Source organism: Gossypium hirsutum, chromosome A09, assembly GCF_007990345.1.
Source record: "Gossypium hirsutum isolate 1008001.06 chromosome A09, Gossypium_hirsutum_v2.1, whole genome shotgun sequence".
Taxonomy (NCBI): domain Eukaryota; kingdom Viridiplantae; phylum Streptophyta; class Magnoliopsida; order Malvales; family Malvaceae; genus Gossypium; species Gossypium hirsutum.
In genome coordinates, this window is record NC_053432.1 from 47,864,918 (window position 1) to 47,878,059 (window position 13,142).

At 39.0% G+C, this 13,142-nt stretch overlaps 1 protein-coding gene across 1 annotated transcript; it reads left to right on the forward strand.

Annotated features, from left to right (window-relative positions):
* The first annotated feature begins 8,814 nt into the window (after positions 1–8,814).
* Positions 8,815–9,384, forward strand: LOC107889969 (uncharacterized). The gene is made up of 2 exons (XM_016814502.1): positions 8,815–9,167; positions 9,216–9,384. The coding sequence occupies exons 1-2, from the start codon at positions 8,815–8,817 to the stop codon at positions 9,382–9,384; spliced, it is 522 nt and encodes a 173-aa protein (XP_016669991.1).
* Positions 9,385–13,142: the final 3,758 nt, after the last annotated feature.

Here is a 13,142-nt window from a genome sequence, read left to right on the forward strand (position 1 = left end):
AAAAGTGAATTTTGGCTCCGGGAAGTTGGATTTTTGGGTCATATTGTTTCAGGTGATGGTATACGGGTTGATCCTAGTAAAATTTCAGCCATTGTTGATTGGAAACCACCGAAAAACGTAACTGAAGTTAGAAGTTTCTTGGGGCTAGCTGGGTATTATCGACGGTTTGTAAATGGATTTTCTATAATTGCTGCACCTATGACTAGACTACTCCGAAAGGATGTTAAATTTGAATAGACGGAAGAATGTCAACAGAGTTTTAAAGAATTGAAAAAGTTATGAACTGAAGCACCAGTGTTGGTACAACCCGAATTAGGTAAAGAATTTGTGGTGTATAGTGATGCTTCCCTAAATGGTTTGGGGTGTGTACTCATGCAAGAAGGAAAAGTGGTGGCTTATGCTTCGAGGCAGTTAAAACCTCATGAGAGGAATTATCCTACTCACGATTTGGAATTGGCTGCAGTGGTGTTTGCTTTGAAGATTTGGCGACATTATTTGTATGGTGAAAAGTGCCGAGTATATACCGATCACAAAAGTCTTAAATACTTGATGTCACAAAAAGACTTGAATTTGAGACAGCGAAGATGGTTGGAGTTATTGAAAGATTATGAGCTTGTTATTGATTATCATCCGGGAAAAGCGAATGTGGTTGCCGATGCTTTAAGTAGAAAGTTGTTGTTTGCTTTGAGAGTTATGAACACTCAGTTGAAAATGTCAGATGATGGTTCGATTCTAGCAGAGTTAAGAGCAAGACCGATGTTTTTACAAGAGATTTCTAAAACTTAGAAAAATTATCAAGATTTGCTAGCCAAAAGAAAACAATGTGAAGCTGATACGGGATCAGATTTCAGAATTGGTTCTGATGGGTGCTTAATGTTTAAAGATCGGATATGTGTACTGAAGAATGAGGAATTGATTCAAAAGATCCTACAGGAAGCACATAGTGGTTATTTCTCGATTCATTCGGGTAGTACGAAAATGTATAATGACTTGAAGAAAATGTATTGGTGGAATGGAATGAAAAGAGATATATCAGAGTTAGTGTCCAAATGCTTAATTTGTCAACAGGTGAAAGCTGAACACCAAGTACCTTCAGGATTACTCCAGCCTATTATGGTTCCTGAATGGAAATGGGATCGGATTACTATGGATTTTGTTTCAGGATTGCCATTGACTCCGGGAAAGAAAGATGCCATCTGGGTAATAGTTGACAGATTAACTAAGTCGGCTCATTTTATCCCGGTACGTACGGATTATTCTTTTAACAAGTTGGCTGAACTGTATATTAGAGAAATTGTTAGATTACACGGAATACCATTATCGATTATTTCAGATAGAGATCCAAGGTTTACCTTGCGGTTTTGGCAAAAGTTGCAAGACGCATTAGGTACGAAGTTAAATTTCAGTACTGCTTTTCATCCACAAACTGATGGACAATCAGAAAGAATAATTCAGATTCTTGAAGATATGCTTAGATGTTGTGTATTGGAATTTCAAGGAAGTTGGGAAAGATACTTACCGTTGGTGGAATTTGCTTACAATAATAGTTATTAGACGAGCTTGAAAATGGCACCTTATGAAGCATTATATGGTCGTAAGTGTCGAACGTCATTGTATTGGACTGAACTCAAGGAAAATCAGATTTATGGAGTTGATCTAATAAAAGAAACTGAAGAAAAGTGAAGATAATTCGAGATTGTTTGAAAGCTGCTTCAGATAGACAGAAATCTTATGCAGACCTAAAGCGAAAGGACATTGAATTTCAAGTTGGTGATAAAGTATTTTTAAAGGTGACTCCGTGGAAGAAACTCCTTAGATTTGGACGGAAGGGCAAATTAAGTCCGTGTTTTGTTGGGCCGTATGAAGTAATTGAAAAAGTTGGACCGGTAGCATATCGGCTAGCATTACCACCTGAATTAGAGAAGATTCATGATGTGTTCCATGTATCTATGATACGTCGGTATCGTTCGGATCCTTCACATGTAGTTTCACCGACAGAAATTGAACTACAACCAGATATGACCTACGAAGAAGAACCGATTAAGATTTTAGCTCGAGAGGTCAAACAACTAAGGCATAAAAATGTTGCACTTGTGAAGGTGTTGTGGCAAAGGCATGGAGTAGAAGAAGCTACATGGGAATCCGAAGAAACTATGAGAAATCAATACCCACATCTGTTTACCGATAAGATTTTCGAGGACGAAAATCCTTAAAGGGGGGGAGAGTTGTAATATCCCGAATTAGGGCCGAATCGGAATAGTGGTTTCGTGACCATAAATCCGAGATAGAAATAATTATTTTATAATTATTTTGAGGTTTATGATATGATTGCATGATTGTCTGAAAATTTCGTGATGAAATTCTATGCCTAAAGTGCTTAAATTGAAAGTAGGGACTAAATCGAATAAGTTGCAAAACTTGCATTCTAGAAGTTTTTAGTATGAAATTGTTTTGGAATATTAATGAGGAGGTCTTAAATAGCAATTTGACCAATTTTAAGTTCATGGACAAAATTAGGACATGGAAGGAATTTTTGGAAATTTTAGTAGTAAGGGTATTTTGGTCATTTAGTTATTAAAATGAATTAAAAACAAAATTAAAAGCCAATTTTTGTCCATCTTCTTCATTAGGCCGAAATTTCAAGGGTTCTCCATAGCTAGGGTTTATTTCAAGCTTCCAAGCTCCATAGTAAGTGATTCCAAGCCCCGTTTTTAATGATTTTTACGTTTTTGAGATCCCGGTAACTCGATACAGCTTATGTTAGCAATAATTTAACCTAGGGTTTATATTTGGAAAAATACCCATAGGTGAAATTTGTGTATTTTGATGTTTTATGATAGAATATGAAGTTTTAAATTATGTTAGACAACTTTTACTACTCGATTTTAAGCAAAAACGAGTAAAAGGGCTTAATCGGTAAAAATACCTAATAGTCACAAGTACATGTTAGAGTGAGAATTTGATGTTGCCATAGAAGATAAAAGTGATCAGCATGTTGTAAAACATAAGAATAAGGAATAAAGTTTAATCCCGAGCCTAGGGGCAAAAATGTAAATATGCAAAAGTTTAGGGGTAAAATTGTAATTTTGCCAAAATTTGAGTTAAGGATTAATTTGATAATGTGAGTATTAAATAAGCTAAATGTGTTATTTTAGATCAAGAAAGGCGTGGAATCGACCTCAATCGAGGAAAAGAAAAGATTGTGGACTAAATTGCAAAATCTTTGTATTTTGGTACCAAGGTAAGCTCATGTGTAAATAATGTAGCATAATGGTTATTTTTAAGTTATTGATGTTAATTATATGTTATGCTGAATTTTATTATGAAATGTATGCTTTGTGGTTAATTTCAAATAATATGTAAATTATGTGAACTACTTGTTAAATATAATTGTTACCGAGTATTGATTTCGGCATTCTACGGAAGACGGCAAGGATAAGTGTTCGAGGAAAAAGCCCGTTTGAACCTTAGGAATAGATTAGGATACAAGTGACATGTCACTAGGATGGTTGAGCATCCGAACTCGTTGAGTTGAGTCCGAGTTCACTTATGGATGCGAATGTCCGAACTCGTTGAGTTGAGTCCGAGTTCGTGAGATGTAACTAGGCATCCAAACTCGTTGAGTTGAGTCTGAGTTCACTTATGGATGCGAACGCCCGAGCTCGTTGAGTTGAGTCCGAGTTCGCTTATGGGCGGGTTACATGATTGCTTGATTGCATATATGGCACTTATGTGCAAGTTATCCATGTATCCGAATTATATTCTGATGTGTTCAACGGGTAAAGTTCTACTCAAATGGAGGAATATTCAAGATGTAAAGAGACGAATTGGTAAGTGATGTGAAATGGATATTTTGGACAAGTATGTATTTAACCCTCGGGTTGAGTATTGATACAACCACGATAAGGTAATAAGATGATGAAAAATGATTAAAAATGTGATATGTGTTTTAGTGATACATGCTAATGTTGATTGGTATGACTGTTTGTTATGTTACTTATTATTTGCATATGAACTTACTAAGCATTTATGCTTACTCCCTCCTTCTTACTCATTGTAGTTTTGGACAAGCCAGCTCAGGAGTCGGGATAGGTCGAAGGCTCAGTCACACTATCCGGAAGACTTTTGGTAATGGCTTGTAAATTTAAGTATGGCATGTATAGCAATATACCTTTTTGTGTAAATGATCTTATGGTATGGTGATGGAATGGTTGAGGAAATGCTTGATAATGATAAATTATGAAAATAGTTAGTTTAGATTATATTTGATGTTAAGGAAAATTATTAAGATACTTAGTGCATAAAAACTCATCAAAGGGATGAAATTTGCCATAAACAGAATACTGCAGCAACACTGACGCGAGTTTAAAAATTTACTAAAAATCATAGAAATTGAACTTGGTGATGGACTACATATCAAATTGAAGCTTATTATGTCTAGTTTTACATGAAACAAATGAAACAGGTAAATGAATTATATGTTACAAGATATTTGAATTTTAGTGAAACAGGGTCATAGCAGTTTCTGAATCCCCTGTTCCAACTTTAGAAATTCACCATAAATTTTAAAGATATAATTAGGTAGTTTATTTTATATTCTCAGAATCCTTATTGAGTCTAGTTTCAGGAGAAATAAACCTCATAGTCATATGGATTTTTTACAGAGAGAAATGTGGTTCGTAGTAAACAGAGGTCACTTTAACTAATAAACTGTACTAATTGGCCTAACCAAAAATTCTATAAAAAAATTAGTAGATAGGTATATGAGTCTAGATTTAGCGAAAATTTACGGATCTTGATTTCGAGTTTCGTAACTCGATATATGATTTTTCTTGTGACTGTGATGCAAGTAGCTTAAAAGCTGTGAATGTAGAAATAAATAATCCAAAGTTCTAAATATGTTAAATTAAGCTTAGTAACACCTCATACTCGACTCCGGCGATGGTCTCCGGCGTGGGGGCGTTACATGCCCAACTTGGAGACCAGCGAGACCGTTGGTACTCCCACTCTAAGATAGAGTCCCAGACACCGAAAGCTAGGGATGACGCACTGTCATAGGCCATGATTCTGGTACTGGAGAGGGTCGCTGAGACCTATTGGGGATCAGAAGGCCGTGGGTCAGTTGCTAAACGAATCCGGTCGAATGGTGCTAAACTGTTCAAGGGTGTTACAGGAGTCGCTCTTACTTTAGCTGAATATTAGCTCGAGGCTACAGAGCGTATTATGACAGACCTTGACTGTACTCCTACTCAGAAATTGAGGGGTGTTGTGTCCCTATCCTTAGATGAAGCTTATCAGTGGTGATTAACCGTTGAGCAAGGTGCTCAGACTGAACAAGTAAACTGGGACTATTTCAAGAATGCCTTCCAGGGTAAATATGTGGGGGAGAGTTATGTCAAGGCTCACCGATGCGAGTTTATGAGCCTAGTTTAAGACTATCGATCTGTTGCTGAGTATGAGGCTGAGTTTCTACAACTGAGTAGGTAAGCACGGACTCTGGTAGTGTCTGATTATGACAAGGGTGTGAGATTTGAAGAAGGACTAAGATACAAGCTGCGAGTTCTGATAGCTCTTCAGAGGGAGCAAGTTTTTGCGGTTCTAGTCGATAAGGCTAAGCTAGTGGAAGAAGTGAAGTGCAATGAGCACGAGCAGGGGGATCATGAGAAGGATCAAAATAAGGTTAAGTGGGATTTGGGTCTTTCTGGTTCTGTTCAGTGCCCTAAAAAGCGGGCGAGGTTTGATAGGTCCTCGAGGGCCGAGGCATCAGCTGTAGTGACTGAGATTCAATAGTGTAGTGATTGTGGGAAGCGCCACTTGAACGAGTGCTAGAGGAAATTAGGAGCGTGCCTCCTTTGTGGTTCGATGGAGCATCGAGTTAGGGATTGCCCCTGTCGACCTGGTTCAGGGCCAGTTATGGCATAAACTTCAGCTCCCAATTCTGTTCGCCCTTTGAGAGAGATTAAGCAACAATTCGAAGGTCGTGTACTAGTAGGGGTGGCAATGGTTCAGGCAGAGAACAGGGAGCATCGGGTAAAGGTGCTGGTCAGGCTAGGCTCATCAACCGACACTGGTTTATGCGACGAGACGCCGCGAGGAGAACGATGATGCTAACGTCATTGCAGGTACCTTCTTAATTTATTTTGTTCCGTATTATGCTCTCATTGATATTGGCTCTACACATTCGTACATAGCTAGTGTTGTTTCTACAAATTTGGGTTTAACTGCTGATAATACTGCTAAAGAGTTTTCTGTAATTAGTCCTTTAGGTCAGCCAATTCGGGTTGATAGAGTATACAAGCGAGTACCCCAAGAGCTCTAGGGTTTTGTATTTCCAGCTGAATTAATGGAATTACCTTTTAATGAGTTTGACTTAATTCTGGAAACGGATTGGCTCATTGAGTATCGGGTCAGTCTAGACTATGCAAACAAGAGGGTTACTCTGAGGTCGACTGAGAATGATGAGGTGGCTATGATTGGTGAGCGTCAGGATTACCTCTCTAATGTAATCTCTGCTCTTATAGCAAATAAGTTAGTCCAAAAAGGGTGGGAGGTATACCTTGCTTATGTGTCCGATTCTAATCCTAAAAAGCTTTTAGTGAGAGATATGCACATTGTGAAAGAATTCTTGGATGTCTTGCTTGAAAAATTGCCTGGAGTACCTTCGGATATGGAGGTGGAGTTTGGAATTGATCTGCTACTAGGTACTGCTCCAGTGTCTATTGCACCCTATCGCATGGCACCAAAAAAGCTAACCGAATTAAAGGCGCAACTTCAACAACTCCTTGATAAAGGATTTATTCGACCGAGTGTGTCCCCGTGGGGGCTCTGATATTGTTTGTTCACAAAAAAGATAGGTTGATGAGAATGTGCATTGATTATAGATAGTTGAACAAGTTGACAATCAAGTACCTGTTACTGAGAATTGATGACTTGTTTGACCGGTTTCGAGGAGTGTCCGTCTTTTCCAAAATTGATCTACACTCTGGTTACCATCAGCTCAAAGTCAAGAAACTGATGTGTACAAAAATGCCTTCCAAACTCGTTACGGATATTACGAGTTCTTAGTAATGCCTTTCAGTTTAACGAATGCCCCATCAGCATTTATGGACTTAATGAACCTGGTGTTTCAATCGTACTTGGATCAAGTTGTGGTGGTGTTCATCGATGATATTTTGATCTACTCTAAACCTGAGCATGATGATCATCTTCGTATTGTACTTTAGATACTCCGAGAAAAACAGTTGTATGCCAAATTCAGTAAATGTGAGTTTTGGTTGTAGGAAGTCACCTTTCTGGGTTATGTGGTGATGGCAGAGGGGATCCAAGTTAATCTCAAGAAAATTGAAGCTATTGTAGAATGGAAATGGCCAAGAAATGTATCTGAGCTACATAGCTTCTTGGGTTTACCTGGTTCTTACTGGAGGTTTGTCGAAGGGTTTTCTCTAATTGTGTCACATCTAACAAAACTGTTGCGCAAGAATGCCCCATTCGTGTGGTCTGAGGTACAATAGTCTAGTTTCGATAAGTTCAACTTTGTCCTGACATAGGCTCTTGTTTTAGCCCAACCAAAATCGGTTCGGGAGTTTGTGGCTTACAATGATGCTTCACATTGGGTTATAATGTGTACTTATGTAGGACGGTAAGGTGTCGCTTACGCGTCGCGGCAGCTTAAGACACACAAGGGTAACTACCTACGCACGATCTTGAACTAGCTGCGGTTGTGTTTGCTCTGAAGATCTAGAGACATCATCTGTATAGTGAAAGGTGTACTACTTACACTGGTCACAAGAGTCTCAAATACTTGTTAACCCAAAAAGAGATAAATCTTTGGCAACAACGATATGTTGAGTTACTTAAGGATTAGAATAATTGAGTACCATCCGGGTAAGGCTAATGTGGTAGTTGCCGCCCTTAGCCGTGAGCAATAACTGATCTGAGAACAATGTTCACTCGTCTGAGTCTGATAAAGGATAGAGAACTGTTGGTAGAATTATAGGTTAAACCAATTTGGGTAGAGCAGATTTGAGTTAAACAATAGAACGATGAATCTTTAGTGCAGCGATTGCAATATGATGGTTCAAATGAGAATTCCGATTTTAACTTGAATGGCGATAATGTGTTATGCTTCAAGGGTCAGATTTGTGTAGCTGATGATAAGCAAAAAAGGCAGTCCATCCTACAAGAGGCGTATCATGGTCCTTATGCTATGCACCCTAGTGGGAATAAAATGTACCGGGATCTCCGGAAACTTTATTGGTGGCCCAACTGAAGCGGGAGGTAGTCACCTTTGTGTCTTACTGCTTAACGTGTCAAGATGTTAAGGCCAAACATCAGTTGCCCTCCAGACTGCTTCAGCCCATCAAGATCCCACAGTGGAAATGGGAGCTAGTAACAATAGATTTTGTTACGGGGTTGCCCCTAAATCCTGCTAAAAAGGATTCAGTTTGGGTCATAGTCGACCAGTTGACCAAATCGGCTCACTTCATTCCTATTCGAACAGATTACTTCTTATAGAAGTTAGGTAAACTATACATTGCCGAAATTGTGAGACTACACAGGATTCTCGTCTCGATCATCTCTGACAGGGATCCACGATTTATGTCTCAATTCTGGAAGAAACTCCATAAGGCCTTAGGCACTCGATTTAATTTTAGCACGGCATAGCACCCCCAGATCGATGAACAATCGAAATGAGTTATTCATATTTTAGAGGATATGCTCTGAGGTTGTGTGATAGACTTCAGGGGTAGCTAGGAGGAGTACCTGCCATTGGCTAAGTTTTCATACAGTAACAGCTTTCAGTCTAGTATTTAGATGGCACCCTACAAGGCCTTACATGGTCGTTGGTGTCGTACTCCGTTATGTTGGACTGAATTACGTGAACGTCGGGTATTGAGTCTTGAACTGGTTTCTAAGACTGATAACACAGTGAAAGTGATTTGTGATTGTCTAAAAGCAGCCTCTAATAGACAAAATTTTTATGCAGACTTGAAAAGAAAGGATATTGATTTTTCGATAGGTGACCAAGAGTTTCTGAAAGTATCGCCTTGGAAGAAGGCTCTCCGATTTGGGCGCAGGGGTAAGCTAAGCCCAAAGTTCATTGGACCTTACTGTATTCTAAAGCGGGTCGGACCTATTGTGTATCAGTTAGAGTTACCGTCAAAACTGTAACGAATTCATGATGTATTTCATGTCTCGATGTTAAAGCGGTATAGGTTGGATCCGACAAATGTTACTATCGACGAGATTGAATTGTGGCCGAACTTAACTTTCGATGAGGAGCCTGTCCAGATCTTAGAACAGAACATTAGAGTGCCGAGGAAGAAAACTATTCCTCTAGTGAAAATCCTTTGGCGGAACCACGGTACTAAGGAAGCCATGTGAAAACCGGAAGAATAAATTCAACGGCTATGTTCGTATTTGTTTGGCTTAAGTAAAATTTCGAGGTCAAAATTTCTTTTAGGGGGAGAGAGTTGTAACCCCCCAAATATTTAAGAGTCTAATTGTAAGAATCTGTAGTAATTAGATTTCTGTATCTCTAGTTTTGTGCTCTTCTTTTGTGTTTAAGGTCTAAAGTTTGAATTACATTGCTAAAAGTTTTGTTATTTTAAAACAACCCTTATCCAGGTGTTAGGTGGTTAAAGTATAATTCTGGGTAAATCGGTGTCAAGAATGAGCATATTGGTTCACTGGTTAAGCATCTGTCTGTATTCTATTTGGTTTCGAGTTCGAGTCCCATCGTACGCATTAAGAACTATTTTTGCAAATGCCGAAAAGGGTGGTGGTTAACTTAAAACATTCTATCGTTCTTTTATTTTTTATTTCTTTTTAAAATTTAGTTCTTGGTTTCTATGTACTTCCCTATTTTATCTTTTACCTTTCGACAAGTCATTTTTATGTGAATTGAGAAGTCTTGTTTCCTGTGAGGTCAATTTTGCATAAGTTTGATTGTGACTTCCTTTCGTTTGTGATTTCCATTCTGTTAACATTTTTTGTCAAAACGAGACTTTGCTTGTTTAATTGACATTCTGTTCAAGACTCGATTGATTACTTTGTTTAGGCAAGGATATTGTAGAAGACATTAATCCACCGTATTAGTTTGATTTCTCATGTTTCGTACGTGGTGAGTGTGCGAACTGGAATGGAATTGCGTCGAACTTTCGACATGTTTTTAACGATAGGTTGATTTTGGTAAATGTTGAAATTGATAGTGTAATTGATCGTAGAATGATTAATTAGATTCCGGGTAGTCTCTGTATTGTTTCCCTTCAAAAACAAAATCAGGTGCGCATTGGAAACCTTAGTTTTGCAAGTTTCAGTCGCCAGAAATGGTGGATGTCGATACCACACGGCCAGGCACACGGGCGTGTGACTAGGCCGTGTGAGCCACATGGGCGTGTGGCAGGCTATGTGATCGGCTATGTAACTCACTGTTTGTCAATTTAAAGCCACGCAGGCGGACACACGGGCGTGTGCCCAAGCCATGTAACTCACTGCTGGGGTATAAAAGCCATATGGGCAGGAACACAGATGTGTACCCAGGCCGTGTGAATCACACGGGCAAGGACACGGGCATGTGTACAGACCGTGTAACTCACTGTTTATGGTTGAAAAACACACGGCTAGGGCACACGGGTGTGTGACTAGGCCGTGTGACAGATAATTGGGTTGAAAACTATCTTCTAAAGCTGAAAGTGTTACTTAACCTTGATATTAGTTCCTTAATGGAAGAGTAATCGAAATAGATAATATGAGAACTGTGTAATACCCCACACCCGTACCCCACACCAGGTCAGAATATGAGGCATTACCTAACTTAAACTTATGCATATAGATATTTTCATAACACCAAAACATGGTCAAATTAAAACTTTTTCAATTTTATTCATAAACTCCTTAATAAGAGCCTACTAAGCCCAAAACATCCATTGGAACCCATTCGGAAACAAGAAGAGTCCTTTAAAGAACTCTGAAAATAACTCTTAACACAGGGGCATACGCCCGTGTGGGAGGGGCAACACGGCCTAAGCAATACAGGGACACGCCTGTGTCCCATACCCATGTGGAATTAATTCTACATGCACACCTAGAGGTTTTCACACATCCTAAAACACGCCTGTGTCATTGGACCGGGTCCTTCACACGGCCATGACACGCCTGTGTCCTAGCCTGTGTGCAAAAACTTGGACATTCTGTTTCTAACGTCAGTAATCATTAAGGGCCACACGGCCAAGGCACACGTCCATGTGCTAGGTCGAACCCTTCACATGACTGAGACACATGGTCGTGTCTCTGCCTATGTGTTTACTACCATGCATACAGACTTACAATTCTTACGTTTAGGGGACCCACAGCCATATCACATGCCCATGTGGTGAACCGTGTGTCACACATGGCCTAGACACACGTTCGTGTGCCTACTAATGTGGAAAAAATAAGGCTATTTACCAAGCCTTTTTGTCACCTTTACTTACGTAACCTGCACAAAAATCACTCTATACTAACATAAAGGCACATCACATACCCAAAATAACCACAACGGATAACATTTCATTTATGCAATTTTCTCATCCGTGAAAATATCATCTTCTATTTATAAATCAAAAAGAATATTAACCATCATCCATGGTCTTATACAAAATGAGTATCATATTCATCATATGAGCCAACACATTATGGCTAACTAACAAAACACTAAACAAAAACTCGAGTTCCTATACATGCTAGAAATCATAACAATGAAACTAGCTATACTAAGGTCTTGAGTGATAGTGTGATCGAAGCTTTTGATGTCACTGGATCCCCGATCCTAGCTTGGCAGCACTATAAGGAAAGAAAAGAAATGAGGGTAAGTACATATATGAAAATATAGTATAATTATAAGAAAATCATATTCATCCAACGGTAGCTTGTCATGCTTAAAAGATATATAAATCACTTAACATCTCTATATTACTCTTCTTCTCATTCATGTAAACTTAATACACCTAGTCCATTACTCAAGTCCTAACCATGAGTTTGGTATACATACGTCATCAAAGTATTCACCAACTAAATCTTTGGGTTACCCGTTGAACTCTCGAAATACATATGGATATGCGAGGAGTTTTTGTCCAAATGCCATATAAGAAATCAGGGCCACCTCATGCTATGAAACGCTTACATTTGAGCTACTCACGGGCCTTTTTATCAACTCAGGATCCGGACTGCTATCATGTAACGTATGCTCATTGAGCCACTCATGGGTCTGTACACAAAGTCAGTACGTGGACTATAACACCCCTAACTTGTAATCGTCACCAGAATAGGTTAAGAGGCATTACCAGACTCATAACACAGATTAGAACCATCAAATAACAAATATCCTATCATTTCAATAAACATAGATCATTCATATTCAACGTGAACTTTAAAAGATTGTACGAAGTCTAAAACATGCTTTCAGGATCAATTCGATAACATATGAAACTTTCAGAACTTATAAAAATTTTCAACTTTTAAAAGGTCACACGCCCGTGTGAATAGGCCGTGTGCCTCACACGGTCTTAGGCACGCCCGTGTGTCTACGCCATGGCAAAACAGGGCATAGCTATTGACTTGATCACACGGCTACAAGACACACCTGTGTGCCTTGGCCGTGGTCGAGTCTAACTTGGGCTACACGGCTAGCCACATGCCCGTGTATGTTGGCCGTGTTCGGGCCTAACTTACAATTGTAGGGTACCTCAGGGGACACATGATTGTACAACAGAGCCGTGTGTCGCACACGACTGAGACACATACCCATGTCTCTGCCCATGTGGAAAAAAATAGGCTATTTGAATATCCAATTTTCCACCCCAAATTTGGGTCAACCTACAAGCAAAGAAACAAGCATATATGCATCACTATTTCAGCCAATTTTATGTCAAAACATTCATCGTTTATATCATAACAATATCAACCATTTTCCTACTTATAAACCTTACAAATTCATGCCAACATAAGATAAGATCGTACCAAAACATTTCCTTCCATAGATCATTCAATCTCAAACTAAACTTACCAAAACTTACCTACTATAACATACCACAATTGCATATTAACATCACATACCATAAGCCATTATCAATTATGGGTTTAAACACCAACTAGCCAAATCA